The 24,984-nt window shown below is 34.7% G+C and overlaps 2 protein-coding genes across 5 annotated transcripts in view; one reads left to right on the top strand and one right to left on the bottom strand.

Moving 5' to 3' along the window:
• The window catches only part of LOC106875791 (peroxisomal ATPase PEX1), a 49,431-nt gene extending 44,396 nt beyond the window's left edge, over positions 1 to 5,035 (top strand). For all 3 annotated transcript variants that reach the window (XM_052968204.1, XM_052968205.1, XM_052968206.1), the window contains 2 exons: positions 1,907 to 2,067; positions 4,651 to 5,035. In XM_052968204.1, coding sequence (XP_052824164.1) covers positions 1,907 to 2,067; positions 4,651 to 4,726 — 237 coding nt within the window. In that variant the 3' untranslated portion in view covers positions 4,727 to 5,035. The remainder of the gene's footprint in view (positions 1 to 1,906; positions 2,068 to 4,650) is intronic.
• Positions 5,036 to 7,190: 2,155 nt separating this feature from the next.
• LOC106875800 (nuclear receptor coactivator 4) overlaps positions 7,191 to 24,984 on the bottom strand; it is a 30,047-nt gene continuing 12,253 nt past the window's right edge. The window contains exons 1-7 of one of the 2 annotated variants that reach the window (XM_014924070.2): positions 19,066 to 19,217; positions 16,103 to 16,252; positions 14,562 to 14,776; positions 12,239 to 12,491; positions 11,662 to 11,947; positions 10,087 to 10,313; positions 7,191 to 9,605 (exon numbers count right to left, since the gene is read on the bottom strand). In XM_014924070.2, coding sequence (XP_014779556.1) covers positions 9,012 to 9,605; positions 10,087 to 10,313; positions 11,662 to 11,947; positions 12,239 to 12,491; positions 14,562 to 14,776; positions 16,103 to 16,207 — 1,680 coding nt within the window. In that variant the 5' untranslated portion in view covers positions 16,208 to 16,252; positions 19,066 to 19,217 and the 3' untranslated portion in view covers positions 7,191 to 9,011. Of the gene's footprint in view, positions 9,606 to 10,086; positions 10,314 to 11,661; positions 11,948 to 12,238; positions 12,492 to 14,561; positions 14,777 to 16,102; positions 16,253 to 19,065; positions 19,218 to 24,984 lie in introns of those variants that run through there. The other variant, XM_014924069.2, reaches the window with a different exon arrangement.

Below are 24,984 nucleotides of genomic sequence, written 5' to 3'. Positions count from 1 at the left end.
CATAGATGATTTAAGGGTATTTAACTTGGTGCAGATGTGGCTGTGTGGTTAAGAAACTTGCTTTGCAAGCACATGGTTTTGGGTTCAAGCACCATGAGTGGGCAAGTGTTTTCTACTTTGGCACCAGGCCAACCAATGCCTTGTGAATGAATTTAGTAGACAATGTGTAAGCCCTTTGTGTGTGTGTTTATGTATGTGCATCCCTCATTGCTTGACAACCAGTGTTGGTTTGTTTACATCTCCATAACTTAGCGACTCATCAAAAGAGACAAATAGAATACCAAACTTGAAAAATAAGTACTGAGTTCAATTTGTTCAAACAAAAACCCTTCAATGTGTACCCCAGCATGGCTACAGTCCAATGATTGTAATAAATACAGGAAAAATAAAGAAACAACAGCACTTAAAGCAACAAATTCATATACAAGGGAGTTACTGACTCCATAATACTGCAATTATATAACCATTGTATGTCTTTGTGTGCAACTGCATCATAGGAAAATTAAATTAGTGACATTTGTAATGCTGGATGAAGGATTTCAACAGGTATCACAAAAATCTATTTGTACAGGTAAATTTTATGAATTGTTTGTGATGGCAATAATATCAGTGACTAGCTTAAAAGCTGCACTCCATGCAAACTTTTAAGATAGCTCTTGCGCCGGGGGTGGGGGCTAATTGGGCCTTTGGCCCAAAACTGAAGAGAGCAGTAATAATAAAACATTAATTGGTATCCTACCATCTCAGATTTATACCATAGTGTATCACATTTGGAGAATTTTGTATCACTGACATTCGGAGATCACTGTAAAACAGCAGGATGAACAACGTTCTTGGTTGATGGACAGAATGTTGTGTTTATCATTGTAGGTAACAGAGGTGACTGTTACAAAGTTTTGCTATTAAATTCAAAAAGCTTTGGTCAGTGTTCTGACACAGAATGTCGTGATTATTAGTATTATAGCTAAGGGAGGTAATTCTTGTAAACCGTTTGAAACCTCTCACAGTCACTTTACCTGCTAGAAATAGCAGTCCAAATGCTCTTACATCAGATCCCAATGTTGGATGTTCAAGAACTAAATGAAGGTCTGATTTAATACTAGGATCATCCTGATTCCAAAAAGGTATAATATGTCTATGTAGAGCAAATGTAGACTGAGATACCAGGGTCCCAGACAGACAGAATTTCACTTTTATTTATATAGAAGAATATGTGTTTCTCTGCACAGTAGAGACTAGTCATGGTGACAATGGGGCTACAGTATTTGTCAATATAGAATGTGTGCATGACTGCAATAGTGTCGATAAAAACATCATGTATACATGGTTACATTATGAAGAATCTGAATATTTGTCAATATAGAATGAAAGTGTGTAAGAAGGAAAGAATGGAATAACTGTCTGTTGTGTTTACGTGCTTGTGTGTGTGAGAGAGAGAAAGAATGGAACAGTTGTCATTTGTGCATCTGTGTGAGCATATACAATCCATATGTGTTTTGTACACAAATAGTTTCTCTAACATTGAATTTAAATGATCAGAATGCTTTGAAATTAAGTCTTATTTTTACCAGCATTGTACAATATTATCATTTTTTATCTGTAAACTGTATTTATGGGTTCTAAGATCGAATGCTTTGCATGTACATTTGCTCTATTTTTAGGTAGAACACTTAATTTTATGCAAACTCACTTAATCTATGAGCAATAAATTATAAAGTTTTTCTGGGGAAGTAAATAGTTGTAGACTAGCATCTTATCCAGAGGCAGATTTATCTCATATCAGCTTGAAACATTATAATAACAAGAAAGTCGGTAGTGGGTGCTGATACCATTTGTAGAAACATGAAAATATTTTTTTCCTTTACTTGCTATATGTTTTAATATATGCTTTAATATTCTATAATAGGTGATTAGAAAGAAGAGAAGAGTAAAAAATAGACGAGAATCTTTAATGCCGCCATCTGAAAAAGAAGAGACTATAATTGTTAAACATGAGCACATTAATAAAGCATATCAAAAAATGAAGCCATCTGTATCAACTAACGAACGCTGCAAATATGAAACAATGTAAGTAATGACAGCATTTTTCTCTTCCAAATCCTTAAAGATCTATTTCATCATTAAAATAATATAACGTTGTAATTCTGTATAAATATCTTTGTGAACAATTTCTGTTGTTAAAGTAATGATTTATTTAGAGTTTAACAAAATCTAATGACAATGAAAAGTTAAATGTGCATTGTGAACTTGTAAGATAAACTTATTACAAGACAGCGTTATCATCACTGGATATCTGAAATATTGGTTATTTCATGTCCCAGCTCACTCTTACAAACTAAGTTATTACATTCAACAGCTGCTTTGTGTTCACTTTCACTCTAAACACATACAATAAATCCATTAAACTTTCTTTATCAAGCCGACTCTTTTCACTAGTACTTTCACATAGTAAATGTATACTTTTAAGATGGTAATGTTTGTTTTTGAAAGACATTTGGCTGTTATTTCTAATGAGTTAAGTGACTATGTAAAGCTACCCACCCCCGTTGGCTCACATGCCAGCAAGTTACTAGAAAATTTATTTTTATTCTTCTATATTGTAAGTTTGAATCCCACTAGAGTTTATTTTTGTCTTTTATCCCGTCAAGTTTGATCAAAGAATATACAAAGCCAATACAATCAAATATTCTTCCTTCCCTTTGCAGGGGTTTAGTAACAAGAAAGCAATATTAAGAATACTTGTATTAATCTGGTATTTAGTCTATCAATTGTAACTTTCTCCCATCTTTATATATTGAGCTTGTCCCAGCTAAACAAAATCAACTTATGCAGCAATATTATTAGTAAATGCACAGACATCGAGACGGCGATTCACCACTAACTGCACTAATTCTAAACTGTTGTGATGACTTAATGTAAGAAGTTCAGCTACCAAAGTACATCTAGTTCACCTTGTTAGTAAATAAGTAATAGCATAAACTAAGAATATATTATGAAGACTTTGAGTCTGTCAGTAGTGAGATGGAATCAAGAAACTGAAATCTGCAACCTAAGAAAAATGAGTTAAATATGATCCATAGGATCATCATCATTCAATGCCTCCTATTCCAGGCTTGCATGGATCAGATGGAATTTGCTGAGGCAGATTTTCTATGACTGGACGGCTTTCTTGTTGCCAATCCTTACCTGTTTATAGCTAAGGTAATATTTCCTCATGTCCAGATATGTTTTTCACAGAAGACTGGAACCAAACAACATCACTTTTATGATGCCATCACATGATGTCAAGACAACACACACACACATATACAAGCTTCTTCCAGTTTCCCTCTACCAACTCTACTCAAAGCTTTGGTTAACCTAGAGCTGTAGTAGAAGACACTTGCTTGGGGTGCTGTGCAATGGAACTGAACCTAAGACCATATGGTTAGGAAGCAAGCTTCTTAGCCTCACACAGCCATGCCCGTGCCTATAGGTCGCATACAGTGGGATTGAACCTGAGACCTTATGGTTAGAAAGCAAGCTTCTTCACCACACATCTATGTCGGTGCCTATTTTGTATTAGAAATTTGAGAGCAAAGGAACTGAGGAAGTTATATTAGAGTGGCATTGGTTGATGCACAAAAGCAAGATGACTCCATTGGAATAGAGATGACTAGAGCAGGTAACAAATTAATTGGAAATATTTTAGAGTTTTATATAAAGTCACCTCTAAAGAAAAGGTCAGCAAAGTACAGCTTGAAAGTATTGTTAAACCATGGCTTTCAAAAGTTTTTGTTGAGTGAAAACATCTTGATTTTCACTCATCTTAAACCAACAATTGAACCTCACAGAGGAGATCAAATAGGGATCATGATTTCTGGCAATTTGCTGTGGTTGCTTAGGGTTAGGGTTGTGGCAATATATATAAGCATGTCCTTTACAGCCATGTCCCCCCCCCCACACACACACACACAAAATCTGTCCCCTGTCAAATTTCCTCTGCAATCCATCTTCCCAACACCCCTTCCCACTACCCATGATCACAATCTGCTGCTGGCCCCTCTACTCTCCCTTACATGCCTGCCTGCACACTCTCCATGCATTCACATATCTACTATATCCCACCTCCCCACCACTCCAAATTCTCTTACCATCACCTTCCCCATCTCCAAACATCTCCCTTAGCACTGTCATGAAACACCCTCAATACCACGTATATTCCCCTCCCACTACACCTTGTGGGTATGTCCCAATGCATCTACTTCTCTCTCACTGTCTTCCTCTCTATTCAACTTTGGTAGCCAAGTATGTCTTCTATAGTAAGACACCTCTCTCTATCCCTCTATTATACTCAACTGGTACAAAGTCACTTCCCTCGGTACCACTCCTTCTCCCAACCAAGGGGGGTCTTTGTCTTGCAAGTCAATTGATGACTGCTGGTTCTGGTGCCACATAATAAGCACCCATTACATTCTGTAAAGTGGTTGGCATTAAGGAGAGCATCCAGCTTAAGAAACCATGCTGACACTGGAGCTTGGTGCCGCTCTCTGGCTTACAAGCCTGGAAAACAGACATTAAATAATGATGATATTGATGATGATGATTATTATTATTTTGATTTAAATTTTTCAGTTTTTTATCTCTTCATTTTTGTTCTTTTTTTTTTAGATATAACTCATTTTCAAAGAGAAGAGACTTCAATCCAATTGCCCCAACATTCAAACAAGAATATATGATGGCATAAACTATAATGAAAAAAAAGGAAAAAAAATCATTGGATTTTATTAAGAAAATTTCATTATTAATTTTTTATTTATTTATTGAAATATTCTATGAAAGAACACACCATAGTGTTCTTTATGTTGTTAACTTTTCCAATCTAAATTCATTCTGAAAGAAATTCTAATTGGTTCTCAACATCAAAATGAACTAATAAAGAAAAAGTGGAATGAATTTGGGAAAATAATCTTTGTATTCATTACATCTGTATAAAAATGAAGCTTATGTAAATGTTGTAATTTGAATTGTTAGTAAAATGAAAAATATATGCTGACTCAGTTTTGCTCTTAATTCTTCTTTCAATCAAATAACAACTAAGAACTTTTATGAAGAAATTACGAGGTTGATACAGAAATAATGGCGGTTTTTAATCTGCTCAGTTTAAATTTTATTTTATTAAAATAATAATTGAGGCGACATGTTGGCAAAATCATTAGCACACCGGACAAAATGGTTAGTGGCGTTTTGTCTGTCTTTATGTTCTGAGTTCAAATATCACTGAGGTTGATTTTTGTCTTTCATCCTTTCAGGATTGATAAAATAAGTACCAGTTAAGCACTAGAGTTGATGTAATTGACTAAAATTTTAGGCTTTGTGCGTAATAGAAAGGTATTAATTAAAATAATAATTTGTAAATTCTAGGCATTTTTCCAAACAAGAAACAAGTCAAACTATTCCAGTTGTGTTAAATTGTCGAGTTTTGAAACTGGTGGAATTCTTTGAAGGTATTTTAAGTTGCTTACTTGATTATTGTCGGCCTTGTTTTACAGGAAATTATTGAGCTTCTAGATAAAACATTAGTCACATATGCTGTGTAAAGTAGAATTTCATAATCTATTTCATTTGAGAGACACTGTAGAGAATTGGTCCTTTTCAACTGACCAATGCTGAACATACACATTACAGATCTTTTGATGAACTCAGCACTTCACTAGGTAAGCGAGCAAGACCTAGACTACAATTGAAGAACTTACTGATAATATTTAATCTTTGGACAAAGAGTTTACCTTTACACAGACAATGAGAGTAATTCAGACAATCAAACTGGTGAAAGTGATGAAGAAAGTAGCACTTCGGGTGAAATACAGTAGTTGAGAGCGAGGTTTATTATTGTTATTCTCTTGGATTCTTTTGCCTGCAATCATTATTCTTGAGCTGTGTAAAGGGGCGAAATGCTTAGCGGTATTTCGTCTGCCGTTATGTTCTGAGTTCAAATTCTGCCGAGGTCGACTTCGCCTTTCATTCTTTCAGGGTCGATATAATCGACTTAATCCATTTATCTGTCCTCTCTGTGTGTAGCCCCTTGTGGGCAGTAAAGAAATAAGAAACGTTAGTATGCTGGGCAAAATGCTTAGCAGTATTTCGTCGTCTTTATGTTCTGAGTTCAAATTCCGCCTAGGTCGACTTTGCCTTTCATCCTTTTGGGATCGATAAATTAAGTACCAGTTAGAGACAGGGGCTTAGGGCTGAAAAGCTTAATCTTATTTTTAGACAGAAATTAATAATTTGCTCATTCTTAATGCAATTAAGTTATATTTAATCTAAATGTACCTGGTCAATGTGAAAGCACGCATTAATTTGGATCAGATCAATCCAATATTGGTAAAATTCTAGTTCATCACCTGTTTGCATTAGGTACAGAGACATGTATTTCTAGTTGGGTATTGTATTATCAACATGATTATACTATGAAACTAGTATGAATGATTTAACCAGACATGGCTGTATGGTTAAAAAGTTTACTTTCCAACCACAAGGTTTCAGGTTCAGTTCCACTGCATGGTACTTTGAGCAAGTGTCTTCTACAATAGCCTCAAGCCAACCAATGCCTTGTGAGTAGATATGGTAGATGGAAACTGAAAGTAACCCATCATGTATGTATATATGAGTGTCACTCTCATACAAGCAATGTAATTCATCTTCAATAGTCTGCATAAACATATCTGGCCTTATGGAAATATTGCTTTGCTCGAAAACAGGTGAGGATTGGCAACAGGAAGGGCATCCAGCTGTAGAAAATCTGCCTCAAACTCAATTCAACCCAAGTAAGCATGGAAAGATGGATGTTAAACCAATGATGATGTTCTAGAATACAGAGTTTGATCTAGCCTGTGACAGATGTAAGTAGTAGCCATTGAAGCTTTAGGTTCATCTAGATAAACCAGCAAATCTTGTAATGAGGATCTTGGTACAAGTACAAATCTGAAAGCTACTGCCAATCAAATTTGACTCATCATTCCTTCTAATAAGAGACCTTATTTTATTGAACAAACAGAAATCTTAGTAAAGTTCATATATATCCAACAATAAAGAAACAATACGAAATAATTGTTGTTAACAAGACTGGAACTAATGACCAATTGGTCAACAGTCTAGTATTTTTACCTCAGAATTACTATGCGATTCACATATAGAAAATAAAGACATCATTTTATTCTAGATATTTATTTTCTTGGTTACAAATGCAATACATCAAAATGGAAGATGACATTTTAAGCATATGTATGTATGTGTGTGTGTGTGTGTGTATCTTTTCTGTGACATGCTTATAGTTGATAGCTTGTAAAATCATTCTAAAAGGAAAACATATTTTTTAAAATAAACCTATGATTAGTTTTAGACTATTGAGAAAGATAAATACTTGATTTTAGAATGTGAGACAAAGTACAAAGTATTTATGAGCCAATAATCCTTCATGTACACACACATTCAACTATGTATAACAGAACTATTATTGTATGTCATTTTAGAAGACAATGTACATAGGCACTCATGCACATATACATACACAGAGATACAAATACATTTATAGATAGAAATGGTGGTGTACACCATTGCTATCTATAAATGGTGTCATTACATTGTAAAGAGACCAATATATTCCACAGCCACCTGAAATTCATTGATATTGAAGCATATGTACTTGGTGAGATTTCAACATTTTTATAAACAAATGAGATTCAAATCCCATTATGAATCAGGTAACTACCACAAAAATGACAAACAGAGACGATAAAACAAAAATGATTAAAGCAAGCAGATCTAAGAACCAGGCTGTAAAATACTCCCTTAGTTTCCTTGGAAAGTATATTGCTGTCTGACAGTCATCAATCATTAAAATAAATGAAATTTGAATGATCATTCACAGAAAAATACTCAAGGCGATTTTGTAATGATCTTCATCAAAACATAGATCCAGTCAACTATGATTAGAAAAATAGTTTGTAATAAGGGAGGGGGTAATATCTGTATCTACATTATTACTATATTCATTGTAATTGTATTATTTAAGTGAACTAAAATATTTTTGATAAAATTTCAACATTTCTAACTACCTTAAAAAACTATTGACTATAGCAATGATCTCCCAATAGTATCCCTTGCTATCCAGGTGATAAGTCCAAAGAGCTTAAATCATTTGTTCTTTTACATAGAACAAAATAAAACACCATTATAAAGACTACACCTAGATTATCAGTTGTTAGCACTCTTTGCCTAAGAGAAGAAATATATCCTAAGCACAGTAAAAAAAAAACTTGGACAAGTTCTAGGGATATGTGCAAATCAATAAAAATGAATTTAAAAAAATATTGGTGGAAACTAAAAGTAAAGTTAAAATTATTCTCAGCATAACCCACCTAATTTTGAATCAAGCACTACAAAATAAGAATGTGGTCTGCTACTTGTTCAATATCACTATTGCTAAAGCTATTATAAGAGAATTAAAGCATCTATGAGTCACATGTTAGAAGTTAGTTCCAAATACATGTTCAGTTTTATTCTAATCATTTATAGAAGCAACAGACTAGGAAGAACAAAGTTAAGCCGGCTTTATATTCTTGGAAAAAGAGACTAAGTCTATTAATTACAGACCTCAAATGAGCACCAAACAGAAAAAAAAAATATCTCCATAAAAGGCAATATAAAACCAACCTAGAAGTGACATACAATTGTACACACGTTCACATATACAAACAGCACATACATATACTTATATTCAAATCTATGTAACAGAGACACACACAAACCATTGCAACTGGAAGGTATTTATGCCAATACATTTGTACACAAACACAAGATTAACAAAAACAAATCCTATATTATCAACAGAAAAATGTGTCCTACCTAATATAGTGATTAATTAAACTTTCTAATTAATGAATATAATATCTTAGTTTATATAGTTTTATTTTTGTTTTTAATTCCCAATTCTACTAGAGATTAGCAAACTTGCTCAAGTTATTAATATGCTAGAATTTAAATTTATTTTCATTTAAGACCTGGATGTTTTTTTTACTCTCTGGACTTAACCAATCATATAGACTGGAAAAACTGTTACTGTCTCGTTTCAAATTAGAACATTTTTGGGGCATATTTTCCTTGTCTTTCCCTTTCTTTAACCAGAATGAATAATCAACTGTTGCCTGGAATGGCTGAAAAGGGTCTTTCTTACAAGCATATTGATCTAACTGGGGATCTGCTTTGAAGACAGGAATTTGGCTGATGTGATTAACGGCCTCCGTATTATTAGTAGCAGTAAACACTTTTGCAAACCAATTTCTTTCACCACAATTCGGTTGAGTAACACACTCGCTATATTTCTCACAAACTTCATTAGCTTTGCACACTGAGCTAACTGGTGGTAACTGATCAGAGCTTAAGCTTAATGTACTAAGTTTAGGATCAGGACATTTAGAAACTTGTGAAAGTTCTCTGAACTTCTTTGTTAGGTTCTCAACACAAGAAGAATCACCAAGGTTTTCAATATCACAATTTTTAGCGAGTCCATGGTCACTGCAAGTAACTGGTTTTGTAGACATATTACTACTACTCAAAGACTTTTTCTGAAAAAAAAAGAAATATAAAGAAATGTCATGTTTTGACTACACATTTAGCACATGCAATTATATTAAACTGTATATCAGTAACAGTTGATAAAATTCTAAAGAATTACTACATCTACTAGAAACAAACATTTTTTCTTTTTGAGGAGCAAACAATGAATCTTGTTTTATGATTATGATGATGCTGTATGGCTTTGAAATATGGACAGAAAATACATGACAGCTACAACAATTGAAAAGAGCTTGAGAAACAATTTTCTATATTGAGTAAAAGTGTTACAAAACATTGACTGCTATGTATAGTAGAGACAACTGCACAAGTAGACAGATATGAAAAGATTGAAATCACATATGAGATGGTCAAGATATATATAAGAAAGATCCTAAAATGACCTCTCCATCCATGCCGGTATTGAAGAAAAAAAAAAGACAGTCATGAAAATCATTATAGGAAAATATTAGCATATATGAGGAAACTTACCTTAACAAGCCAGACACTTGGATCTTGGGCTGCAACTTTCTTAAAATAAGAAAATGTTGGCAAAGTTTTGGATGACCTTCCAAGAGGCATAGGCTTTCGTTTAGCAGCCAACCAAACACTCTTATCTATATCAGGGGTTCTTTTGCATCCAATAGCATTCTTCAATATTTCACTATTTACAGATGCAGGGCTACTTGAAACAATCTCAATAGAATCGGTATCTTCATCTAAAAGAAAATCACACAATCATTTTAGAGAGTAATGAATAATTTGTACCTAAGTTTCAATACCTAATTCATTAAACTGGATATCTATCCTTTTAACTATTTCACTGCACTTGAAATTACATTTCAATCTCAACATGTTTAATACACTGATAATTTCAATAATAAAGAAAACTATCTTTAAATATTAAATAAGAATCAATAGTTGATACCTTGTCATGAGTGAAATTGGTGAACAGAAATTATAAGGAAAACTGTCACATGCATGTGTCAAAAAATTGTCCTGAAATTTCAGCACTGTGTCACATGACAGTTAGCTAGCGCTGGCTGCTGGAACCTACCAGTGAGTATTTAAAGGAAAAAATTTTCTAGGGTGGTCATTCACTTGCTGACATTCGTTGACACTGCATCAAAGCAACCAAAGTACAAAAACCAAAGAAAACAGAAAAAAAAACACTCAACACCAGAGCTGAAGACAGCTCAGAAAGGGGGACCCCGCCATGTCAAAAACGGTAGAGGACTAGGGGCCGAAACCAGACATGGTTCCTCCTGATGATGTCCTTAGCCACTGGATCCTATAAAGGAGTTGTTGAGGTGGTGAACCTCAAAACATGATTGGATTGGAATTCCCACCAAATGAAATAAGGGTTTTTAAACTAAACAAGCAGTAGGTCAACTTGGAAAGACTCCCTGACCTCCAAGCTACACAGCTTGTCAAGTAATGTTACTCCAAAGATCCTCTGGAGGAACTTGATTTCAGTCACCTGAATTTGCAATCCTACTCTTTTGGTCATTACTCAACATTCATGGCTATAGGTGAGGAGAAGAACCAACTTGAAAATAGTGAGTTTGACTTATTACCAACCTCTCCTCTTCCGAAGATCAAATGCTGGAGCTGGCACATTACTATATTGGCATCTGTAATTCTAACATCCCAAAACCTCCAAAGTTGCAACGATTGCTCTGATGATCTCTCACGAGACCCTGCATATATAACATTGCTAGAACTGCATTGTAAAGACAATGATTTCTCTTTAGAGCCAGAAAATAATACAAATCTGATCAATCATCTACAAAGCTCTCTCTCTCTCTCTCTCTACACACACACACACAAATATCCTAGATTGCATCCAAAAGAGGGTCATTTGATTAATGCACACACTAAACAGTTGGCACAATTCTTCTGAATACTTCACTCTCACCAGTCTCAGTGGGTCAACACAAGCTAAATGTACTACCCTTACTCCACTGTCTATCTTACACAAATTTGAAAAATAAAATTTAATTGACTGCAATAGAATGAAAAACTGCAAGTAAACTTTAAAATTCTAATTAAGCAAATGATTCCTACCACTGTTGAGTTCTTCTGTGTCCAAAATTTCAAAGCCATCGTCTTCAAAGTCATGATTTTGTTTTATTTGATGAAACCAGTTCTGAATACTTGTATTTTTAGGTAATTCAGCAAGACAAACAGAACTGCTCTTTTGTGTAGGAGACAGGGATTTGGGGCTAGCCAACCAGTCAGCTGTTCTACATGTCTTGAATGGTGCAAACATATCTTTAGAATTAATTGGTGTGCTGCTCTTGCTCAAAGAATGTTTCTTTTGTGGTTTGGCCAACCATTCACTGGTTACAAGCTGAGGAATATTTACAAAGAAAAAGCTTGACATTAGTTTTATAAAACAAAAACAATAATAATAATAATAATGGTTTCAAATTTTTGGCACAAGGCCAGTAATTTTTGGGGAGGGAATAAGTTAATTACATCAACCCCAGTGTTCAGCTGGTACTTATTTTATCAACCCTGAAAGGATGAAAGGCAAAGTCAACCTTGGCAGCATGGAAAACAGATATAAAATGATGAAGTGATGATGATTCTTGTCATGATGAACTAATAAACTAAAATAATTTCTGAAGAATTAACTCACCGATTTCTCAGAGTTTGAAGCCTGCTTTATTTGTTCAACTGTTTTGTATGATACATTATGTTCAGCATTTCTATAATCTTCAGATTGTTTTGATAAACTGGTTGGTGAAGTGTCTGACTCAGCAAATGTTGAGAAAGAAATTCCATTTGAAGTGATTTTACCAAAATTCATCACAACATCTTTCAAGCCAACTGGTGTCGGTTTAAATGTCATGTGCATAGGCTCCTCAGGGACCATATCACGGAGACAGAGGCTGCAACAGAAGTTTAAAATGAGCGGGAATCTATGCACCATCCAATACATATTAGTGACAGAGACAGTATTAATACCGAGAGGTAATATTTATCCCCACTTAAACATGGATGTTCTGTTGAACAAACTTCACTGTGGTAGTTGCTGTGAGAGTAACTTTCATATTGGCCTTTCAGTGCAAAATGCACTCTTGTTTATATCGCTAGCAGGGAAATAAATCCCCACTACCTCCAGCATCGAGACCACCAAATCCCGTGATTCAACCTTGTTTGTTTTTGTCAATGATCAATGATATTGTCAATCTTGTCTTGTGAGTTCGTAATTTGTGATTTCACAGAGGCAATGACAAATATATAAATATACGGTGCCCCAGCATGGCCACAGTCAAATGACTGAAACAAGTAAAAGAGTAAAAGAGTATACACACACATACATACATACAGGGTCAGATGTCTATGATTGTTTGTCTCCTTGTCTTGACACGACATTGATAGGTGTAAGTTGATGTCCCTGTCATACAAGCAATATCATCCATTTCCAATATTCTGTGAAAACACGTCTGACCTTGGGGAAATATTAGCTTGCTGGAAATCAAGTAAAGTTTAGCAGCAAGAAGAGCATCTGGCCATAGAAAATCTGACTCAATAAACTCCATCCAACTCATGCAGGCATGGAAAAATGGGCATTAAAACAATGATGATGATACTAAAATTCAAATAATATTGATTCCTTTTAACTGGATATAAGAGAAATTTTTCAAGCAAGTCTGTAGTGGGGGTAGCTGCTCAGAGTGTTACAACCAGAATAAGAATAGCCTGGGCAAAGTTCAGAAAGCTTCTACCCCTACTGACAACAAAAGGCCTCTTGCTCAGAGTGAAAGGTAGATTGTACAATGCATGTGTGCGAACTGCCATGCTTTACAGCAGTGAAACATGGGCCATGCCTGCTGATGACATGCGTAGGCTTGAAAGAAATGAAGTTAGTAAGATCTGCTGGATGTATAATGTCAGTGTGCATACACAACAGAGTGTAAGTGCCCTGAGAGAAAACTTGGACATAAGAAGCATCAAATGTGGTGTGCAAGAGAGACAACTGTGCTGGTATGGTCATGTATGAATGAAGACAGCTGTGTGAGGAAGTGCCACTCCCTAACTGTAGAAGGAACCTGTGGAAGAGGCAGACCCAGGAAGACATGGGATGAGGTGGTGAAGCATGACCTTCGAACATTGGGCCTCACAGAGGCAATGACAGGAGACCGGGACCTTTGGAGATCTGCTGTGATTGAGAAGACCCAACAACTAAAGTGAGATAGCAGCCAATCACGTCCTACCCTGTCAAAAATAATCCTGATGCGTTGGGCAATATGATATGCTTGAGAAGACCTGTTGAGTCAAGAAAAACCAATATCATAACTGGGGCCAGTGCCCTCTGGCTGGCTCCCATGCCGATGGCATGTCAAAGGCACCATCCGAATGTGGTCAAAGCCAGAGCCACCTGACTGGCTACTGCGCTGGTGGAACGTGAAAAACACCAACCAATCGTGACCGATGTCAGTACTCCACTGACTGGCTCCTGTGCTGGTGGCACTTAAAAAGCACCATCTGTACACGTTCATTGCCAGGCCCGCCTTACTGGCTCCAGTGCCACCAGCACATAAACAGCGCCCATTACACTCTCAGAGTGGTTGACATTAGGAAGGGCATCCAGCTGTAGAAACTCTGCCAGAGTAGACTGGAGCGTGGTGCAGCCGCTGGCTCTCCAGACCTTAGTCAAACCATCCAACCTATGTCAGCATGGAAAATGGACGTTAACCGATGATGATGATGATGATGATGATGATGATGATGATGATGATGATGATGATGATGAAATTTAGTTAGTCAAACTAACACTAATACACATACTGGTACACATCTTAACAAAGAAGCAAAAAGTAAAGTCAATGAACTTTGAACACAAAAGAAAGAGAAAAAAATTAGCAAATAGAAAGCATGAAGTCAAGTTTTCTCGTGATTTTTTTGTATTTTTGTTTTCATAAACATTATATTGTATTCAAAAACCATTAACTCACCTTTCAAAGTTATCCTCCAAAACATAATTTTCTTCATCAGAACATTTTACTGTATGTTGCAACTTGTCAAGCTTACAATTAAGAGCAGCTAACTTATTTTGTAATACTTCTTCTTTTGAGCTTTTGATCATATCCACCTGATTAAGGAGTTGCAGTTCTCGGTTTTGCAAGGCTTCCAGAAGGCGACTCATTTGTGAGCGGATTTGTGATTTTAACTGGAAAAAGACAACCGATATATAAACTGTTAGGAAATTATAAATTATTATGTAAAGTAAACAGGAAAACAGTTTTCATGCTGCGCTGTAAGGGTGAGGTCCATTGTTAAAATGGGGGACGCTATAGTTATTAGCTAAAACAGAAACTATGACAAATTGGCTACACCCTGGCAAACTTTATAAACAGAGATAATTTTACCCCCCAGTTTTTGTGACAGTTTTATTCAATTGGATTCTGGAAGCTATGATTGCCTGTTTAGTTTATGCACTTTGTGCTTTGTGTTAGGTATTTATAGATTTATTTTATGCTTCAGGAATTCACCAGAACTTTTGTCAAATTTAAGACAATTTCTGTGTCACATCTGGGTCAGTACAAAAGAAAAATCTCTTATGTTAAGTTATAATATTTATGTGAATTTTGAACTCTGCATTTGTGGCAAGTTGTGTAGTAATTTTGCTAGCTATTTTCTGTTAAGATAAATCTTAAAATTTGTATAAATAGCTAAAGGGTGTATGAATTTAATTTTTTCATGTAGCCAAATTTTTGTATTAGACAATTAACTGTAAATTTTGTCTAATGGTTACTCAGCATGCTTGTATGAACCAATTTTGTGTGAATTTAAAGCAAACTAGCTTTTTGTTTGACTATTTAATTTTTTTAACTATAATTATTGATATAGTCTGGCAGCCATTTTGTGTCATGAACTTTTAGTTCAAATGGTTGCTTTGACATTAGATTTAATTATATTTAGGTCCAAGGTTCGACATCCAAGGTTCAAAACCCAAGGTCGAACACCAAATCAATAGACAAATTTTATGACATTCCAAGGTTCAAAACCCAAAGTTGAACACCAAATTGATAGACAAATTTTATGAAGGTTTGAAATCCACTGTCGAAATCTGAGGTTAAAAAAACAAATTTGTACAAAAATGGAAATTCGGATTTTATGAAATCGAAAATTTTTGGAATGTTATTTTTGAAAGACCAAATTTCTGTGAGGCCAATTTTGGGGAAACCAAAAACCAGGATATGGAGTCCAAACTTCTGAACTGTGTATATATGTTACCCTTGTAACTTTTGACTGCACGTCTGGTGTAGCAGTCGCTGTCTGTTTGTGCATATATTTGTTTGTATGTAAGCTGTTTTTATGTTGACTATTAATAATATTTTATAAAAAATTCATGGTGTGTTGTTTTAAATTCACCCTATCCACGTTGATTCTGTGAGTTCAGGTTATGACCACCAGATCGTGACAAAACATACAAGAAAAGGCAAGCTCAAAGGACTTTACACATCAGCTTACTTAAATATAAGACATTACTCACCTCAGCAACGTTTTGATAAAGATCACACTTAGCTTTTTCAAATAAAGCATACTTTTCCTGAGTGGCCTTTACAAGCTGTTGTTTCTGAACATTTGAGAATTCCATTTAGTTAATTCTTGAATATCAATGGACTCTTAAATGAAGAATAACCTAGAGAAAAACAAACATATAATTATTAATTAAAAAAACAATGAATAATGGCAATCACTTACATTTTTCAATTACATTTATTTAATTCTTTCTACTATAGATACAAAGCCTGAAATTTTGGAGGAGGGAGGCCTAATCAATTACACTGACCCTATTCAAATTATATTTATTTATTGGTCTCAAATATTCAAATGATATTTATTTTATTGGTCACAAAAGGATGAAAGGTAAAGTCAACCTTGGCAAAATTTTAACTCAGAATACAAAGCAGAAAGAAATGTCACTAAGCATTTCAGCCAGTGTGCTAACAGTTTTTGTCAGCCCATAACCTTATCATATTTATTAAACGCCAACAGTTCAGATAATTCTGGAAAACCAGCTGAATACAGTGTCATCAACCCAAATATATGATACTAACAAATACCAATTTTTCACTTACATAATAGTATGTCATGTGAATAGTAATTTCAAATTAGACCATTACTTAAATACCAGTAAGTGACACTTTAACTGTACAAGCTCTTACTGTCTTCTTTTTGCTAATCATTACAGCCCATCGGCATAATCTGCACCTTGCTTTACATGCTCAATTCCTAACTTAATAAAAAAAATTCTCAAATTTAGAGCATTCTCAAAAACATGCTCAAATTTAGAATAAATTCATTAATAACCATTTGTGCACAAGGCTTTGAAGATTTTTTTTTTTTTAAATCCAAGTACAGATATTTAAAAATTGGATTAATATATTAAATATTTCACTTTTAATATACTCTTTTACTCTTTTGTTTCAGTCATTTGACTGCGGCCATGCTGGAGCACCGCCTTTAGTCAAGCAAATTGACCCCAGGACTTATTGTTTGGAAGCCTAGTACTTATTCTATCGGCCTCTTTTGCCGAACCGCTAAGTCACGGCGACGTAAACACACCAGCATCGGTTGTCAAGCAATGTTGGGGGGACAGACACAGACACACAAACACCCACACACATATATATATATATACATTTATATACAACAGGCTTCTTTCAGTTTCCGTCTACCAAATCCACTCACAAGGCTTTGGTCGGCCCGAGGCTATAGTAGAAGACACTTGCCCTAGGTGCCACGCAGTGGGACTGAACCCGGAAATTTGCATGTATAAAGTAGTATCCCTTTTGGGTTGTATCTGAATTACAAGCCAAAATGGAGCCTTCATACAGTCACTGGACTTTGTAGAGGTAGCAGCCCAATGTTTCTCAATTCACACCATAGCATCTTCAATAAGGAAAGGACACATTGATAATGTAGTTCTAGGCACTGCTAACAAGACAGATGAACATAGCCTGAATGTTTTTGGTCATAGGTCTATCCACTGAAGAACCGATCTACAAACTCAAATTATTGATTTTCTATTAAATGGATATACAAAACTAAAAATGGACTATAAATATATTTTATTTTTGACCTTTAACACTAAGAAATTTTGATTTGGTAGACAGGAACTGAAAGAAGTAATATATATGCCTGATTGTGTATTTGCGTTTTCCCTCCCCCCCTCCTATTACCACTCGACAACCAGTGTTGGTTTGTTTACATTCCTATAACTTAGCAGTTCAGTAAAAGAGACTGACAGAATAAGTACCAGATTTAAAAATAAATACTGAGGTCAATTAGTTTGATCAAACCCGTCAAGACAGTGCTCGACAATAGCTGTAGTCCAATGACTAAAACAAGAAAAAGAGATATCTAAACAGAAACGCCATTAAAGAGTAATGGCAATTATTATTCTGTATTTTTGTCTTATAATATTACATCATATAGATTTACATTCAAGGACTAGTTATAATCTAGATGAACTGAAGTTATGTAATGGTGTAATATTATCCATTAAAATCCAATCCATTCAAAATAAAAATCCTTTTAACTATTTTTTTTAAATGGAGGATGAGTAATATTTCATAATATGATTAAATCCAATTTTCTTTGTGTGCACATAAATTATATTCATCCTGGTTAAGTTTTATTACAATTGAGAATATCCTAACCTGCTAGACAAGTCAATAATTGTTAACTATAATGATAAATACAATCACAGCTGAGTGGTTAAGAAGTTTGCTTCCCAAATACATGGTTTTGGGTTCAGTCCGACTGCACATCTTGGAAAATGTCTTCTAGTATAAACCCAGACTAAAGCCTTCTGAGTAAGCAAGGTGGATAGAAACTGTCCATTGTGTGTGAGTGTATGTGCATCTGTGCTACAAATAGTATTGTTGTTACTTTCTCTGTCAACAAATAATCTTCAAGGAAGTACAAAATAAAAGATTTCTTACTTGAAAAACAGGTAAGGGTTAGCAAACAGGACAGGCATATATGACTATAAAATGCCTCAATATAATATACAATTAACCCATGATGGAATAAATATATATCTTTATTTGTTAGTTATATAAAGATATATACTCATCTATATATATTAAAATAATAATTTGGGAAGAGCAGTATAGTTGGTTAATTTGACCACAGTACTTTGAAGGATGAAAGCAAAAAGGGATGTTTATATTCAAATAAAGCAAAATATACAAATCTAAAGAATACATATGAAAGGGAACAACTTGTATACTCTATATTTGAACGGTTTGCTTTGTTTAAACAAAAATATAGTTGTTGTTTAAGCAAAAAATTAATTTTCTTTCCAATCAATGTGAACATAAATAATAAAGTTATAAGTGCTTTATTTTAGATTTTGTAACTGACAGAGTTATAATGCAACTTCTAATAATATGAAATATTACAGTGTATAACCGAACGAATTGTGAAATATTTTTATGATCTTACCTTTTCTAACATTTTGACAAGACTCCACTGACTTATAACACTGTCCTACATGAGTAACTGAAACTGTTTGCAATTACAAAGAAGTAGATCGTTTGATATACTTGAAACGAATACAGGTTTTGGGTTGCATAATCAGCTTAGTAGCAAACGACCAATTAAAAGCATTACTGTCACTAACATTTTCTTAAACGGTTTTGCACAGTGATATTCATAATTTCACAGTGTCGCTAATTGACAGAAGTAAAGGAATGCATTTAGAAATAAACAAGAAAGCAAATCCAAATCATTAAACTCAATTCACTAACGATTAATGCAGACTTGTGATGTCAACCAAATAAATTTAATGAGATTTTTTTGACAAGCCACTTTTATGAGAAGAGTTAGTTGAATAAAATTCAACTCAGTATATTATTAGTATTTATTTTATAAACTAGCTGACCATGTGCCGTCAACAATGACAGCTAATTGTAGTATTTTATATATAAATAAGGTACATAATAATCACACATACAAACATTCACATACTTCCTTTGTACACACATACACACATATACTCACAGAGTTGAAATGCTGATTTTTTTTTTCACCCCTTCCTTCCTTATTCCTCTATCACTCCTTCCTTCCTTATTCCTCTATCACTCCTTCCTTTCTCTCACTCCCTCTCAGTCAGGGCTATTACTCTCACTACTTTTCCTTCACTGAATTACTATTTTCTCTCCTCCTCTGCGTCCGACGTGATTCTGGACAAATATATCTATATATATATATATATATATATATATATATATACACACACACAAATATATAAAAACACTACGCTCATTATTATATTAGGAGATGCAGAAGAGATAAAATGCAAAGTTAAGGCTGGCAAAGAATTTAATTTAGAATTCTATTGTCACCATCTCCAAATAATTTCAACATCTGCCATACAGAAACAGATCCTCACAACTCAAACTCTACAATATAACTGATGAATATTGCCTCTATCTTTTACTTGTTTCAGTCATTGGACTGCAACCATGCTGGGGCATCACCTTGATAGGTTTTAGTTGAACAACTCATCCCCGGTACTGATTATTTTAAAGTCTGGCATTATTTTACTGATTTTCTTTTGTGCCAAACCATTAAGTTACACAGATGTAAACAAATACTAGAAGTGGGAATGGGTGACACACACACAAAGACATATATATGATGGGCTTCCATAGTTTCTGTCTATCAATGCACTCACAAGGCATTAATTTGCCCAAGGATATAGTATAAAACAGTTGCCTAAGGTGCAATACAATGGGACTGAACCTGAAACCACATGGTCACAAAACAAGCATTTAAATTATACATCTATGGGTTAGTCCACTTTACTCTGTAAGGAGCACAGAGCCAGTTTCTCAGTTTCTCCAGCATATGCACTCCTTCCTAGATGGAACACTGGTCCATCGCAGGATTACTCATTTTTACCAGCTGCATAGACTGGAGCAACATGAAATGAAGTGTTTTACTCAAGAACACAATGTCCAGTTCAAGAATCAAAACCACAATGTTACGATCATGAGTCCAACAGCCTAACCACAAAACCATGTGCCTTCACATCCATTCCAGATCAAATTCTTGAAACAAAGCACCATATTATATCAGGATGTCCTATAGCAGCTCTCACAATATATACTTGAAAGTATAACAATACAACAAAAATTACAGAATATACCTATTCAAATAGACAAACATGCAAGTTTGCATATGCTTGCACAAACATCTAATTTTTCTATCTCACTTTAAATAAAAAAGATTCAATGTATTTCTACAAGACTTTGAAGAAAACAATGTAAAAACTTTGTGGTACTTTTACAAACAAACTAATATCAAGCTTACATAGCCTGGAAAGGTATGTAAAGCATATAAGCCTTACCCTTCCTCCTCAATCTAAATTAAAAATAAAACCTTTTCATTATTTTTACATAACAAAAACTACAGTATCATCTTAATCATCAGCAATTTCTTATTGCTATATTCAAGAAGACCCATCCACCACAACAGAATTGAGATCCTAAAACCAAGGTGTCACATAAAAAGCATTGATATGGGTGCTGGCGCCATGTAAAAAGCGCTGGTGCTGGTGCCGTGTAGAAAACACTGGTAATGGTGCCACATAAAAAGCACCCAGTACACTCTGGAGTGAATGGTGTTAGGAAGAGCATCCAATCATAGAGACCAAGCCAAAACAGACTATGGGACCAGGTGCAGCCCCTGGCTTTGTCAATTCCTTTCAAGTTATCCAACCCATGCCAGCATGGAAAATGGACTTACTCCCAGTCTACTGTTAATGCAGAGAAATGGAAGCAAACAACATCGCTTGAGGAACCTAATGCTTACAAATCAGCAAACATGAACGAAAAACATATTCACAGACACATATATATATATATATATATATATATATATGACAAGTTATAGCTAATAGTCATTACATATTTTTCCTACCTATATATATTTGTGTCATGCAGACTGACACCCCTGCTGGTGGCACATAATAGCATCCATTACACTCTCGGAATGGTTGGCATTAGGAAGGGCATCCAGCCATAGAAACAATGCCAAATCACACCAGAGTCTGGTGCAGTGCCTCAGCTTACCAGACCTGGTCAAACCGTCCAACCCATGCCAGCATTGTCAATGGACGTTAAATAATGATACACATATATGACAGGCTGCCATGCCAAGGGACTGAGCTGGGCTTGAAACTACAGTGTTGGAAAATAAACTTCTCAACCACACAGCCATACCTGCAGCTATGTAAGAAATGTTTTCATCATTCAATTTGGAATACTACAGCATTCTTCAATAACCTCAATAAATTGATAGGTTACCTACCAGTATAGATATAGACAAGTGTAATAAAATAGAAATAGTAAGATCTGTAAATGTTGTTAAGATCATTTGCTAATGCTTAACATTTTTTGTATGTGTATGAAAGGTCATATATGCAAACATATTATCAAAGTAAGATACTGCTACAATTTTAAAAAGAACGTTAACTAATCTCTAAAATATAACCTTGTCCAGTTCACACTGTAAAGTGGTTGGCATTTGGAAGGGCATCCAGCTGTAAAAACCTTGCCAAAACTGACCTTGCTGGGTAAGAGTTTTGAAATGGCTAGTTTAAGTTGGAATAATTATATCAAAAAGAGCGCTCATGTGAAAACAGATGCAAATCATAACTCACAAATGAATACTGCTGGCAGTACTGTGTAAGCAGTTGATAAGAGCTCACCACAGCTAACAAAGTAAAGTATTGATTTTTTCCAGCTGGGTGTGTGTCATTTTCACTGGCTCAAACCAAATCCTAGGCGAATTGAGAGTAGTCTATTTATGTTGGGGGCACAGAATTGGGGGGGGGGGATAAGAAAACGCATCCTAAGTCAAGGGAGCACACATGTCAAATTTGGTGAAATTTGGTTGAAAATTGTAGGAGTAGAAGTGGTTCACACAACACACACACACACACAGACAACTTGCTTTTTAATATATAAGATTAGTATTACTTTTCAAGGTGAGTCAGTTTCAAATGTTAGGCTGGGTCAATCTCTCATCAACTGTAGCTATTGCTGAGGGTATTTGATTACATAACATTTTTCAAGTACATTGTAAGAATATATAACTTGAATAGATCATTGCCACTAGTTCATAAGACATTTCGTCCTTTGGATTGTTTCAATAGTTTTTATAATTTAAGTTCAATAGACTTATAGAAAGCTTTTATGCTTATTTTTTCTGTTCTTGAATGTCATATAACACTATTTCAAACAAGCTTGTATATTTTAATATGACCAGTTGTCTTTTTATTTTTGGTTTATCAGTCACATTAAAAACTGAAATTTTGTATCTTAATAAGAAGTTCATATTACAATAGAAAAGCCTGCAAATTTTTTATTTTCATTGTAAAAAAACTGCTCTTGATCTTATTTAATATCAACTAATGTTATATAGGAATTACTAAAATTCAATTCAGTTAAATATATTACAGCTAATAAATTCCATTTGATTTCCAAAACAGTAAATATTTTGAAATGGTCAACATTTTACTCTAAAAACAAAATAGCGAAATAGTTTTGTAAATATGGTAAAGCAGCTTTCTTTATTTAATGTCAGTTTTATCATGTTAGTATGAGTAAGATGGGGAGGGAGCTGAGGGAACATTTTTACTACCACATGTTCTCCTTGTTAATCCTAATTGGTTTACAAGTAAGGGTGTTTTTGTTTTTTTTTTCCCTCCCAGAGGAACTCAAAAGCAGAACACTGGCAGGCAATTTGTTGACAGGAAAGGTTAAAAAACATCACCAGTTGCAGCCTTAGTCTGCACAGATTGTAAACATTCACACATACAAGAATACATTTCTAATCATGGCATTATAATTATCATTTCTAATTACGTTAAGAAATTTGTTCTTAGTTAATAGAGATCAACGTTTTTTTTTTTATCTGGATGGGGATAGGAAGTTAAATGTTTAACTAAATACTTCAATCAGTCAGCATTAATAACATTTACATTAGTTAAATAAATAATTTTATTCATGACGTTATTTCTCATTGCAAACATTGAACCAACGTAATATATCTTGTTATGTTGGACATTAGGAGAATGACCTAAATAGCAAGTGCTAAGTGCAGAGCCTTCATAACACAGTTAAAACAGCAGCTACAATTTATAGTATCAAATTTTAGAAATTTTATAGGCAACCCATAAGGTTTATGTGATTGCTTAGCAAGCAATCAATAGATATATTGAAGTCACATCAGCATGTCTATTGTTCTTTTTTGACTCAAATTGATGCCTTTATGTCTAATATCTCCTGTATCAAACTCTCAGTAGTTAATTAATGACATCAATTATAATTATATTATTATGTCATTTTATTAGTAAATACTATTGATTTTAAAGAAATCAATTTTTGAAATGTATAGTTACACTGTACTATATTATCACTGTATCAACCAGACTATCAGATCTTGTTATACACAAATGGTCACAATGCATTTCTTTGCATTGTTTTAACTTCTGAATGTAGGTAGGTCAACATTCCTCCTGAACAGGACGCCAGTCCATTTTGCAGGGTTACCCATTTACAGCTGAGTGGACTGGAGCAATGTGAAATGAAGTGTTTTGCTCAAGAGCACAATGCACCACCCGTTTGAAAATTGAAACCATGACCACCCTAACCACTAGGACATACATCTTAGACATGCTATATTATACTATACCATTTATTCCTTCTATCACAACTGTGATTTTCACCTGACCTTCTTTCTGGCAACTAAGTGAATGTTAAAAATCTATATTACAAATATGCAGTATTCTCTTCCTCTTTCTATTATAGACTTCAGATCTTTGGAGATATGCTGTGATTGAGAAGACCTAGCAAATAAAGTGAGATCATAGTTGTAGCCTATACCAGTGTCACATAACCAGCCCATTTAAAAGTACCCTTAAATCATCAGGCGATATGCTGTGCTTGAAAAGACCTATTGAGTCAAGTAAAATCAAAATGGAAATTGTAGTTGTGGCTGATGCCAGTGCCACCTAACTGGCACTTGTGCTGGTGGAACATAATAAGCACCATTCAAGCATGAGTCGATGCCAGTTCCACCTGACTGGCTCCCCATACCGGTGGCATATAAATAGCACCATCTGAACATGGTCGATGCCAATTCCGCCTGACTGGCTCCCATGCCAGTGGCACTTAAAAAGCACCCACTACACTCTCAGAGTGGTTGGCGTTAGGAAGGGCATTCAGCTATAGAAACCTTGCCAGATCAGATTGGAGCCTGGTGCAGCTGCAAACTGTCTAACCCAAGCTAGCATGGAAAACAGATGTTAAACAATAATGATGACGGTGAATGAACATATACATATCTACCTAT

The sequence above is a fragment of the Octopus bimaculoides genome, chromosome 5 (genome assembly GCF_001194135.2).
Source record: "Octopus bimaculoides isolate UCB-OBI-ISO-001 chromosome 5, ASM119413v2, whole genome shotgun sequence".
NCBI lineage: Eukaryota > Metazoa > Mollusca > Cephalopoda > Octopoda > Octopodidae > Octopus > Octopus bimaculoides.
This window is presented reverse-complemented; position numbering and strand designations above follow the sequence as displayed.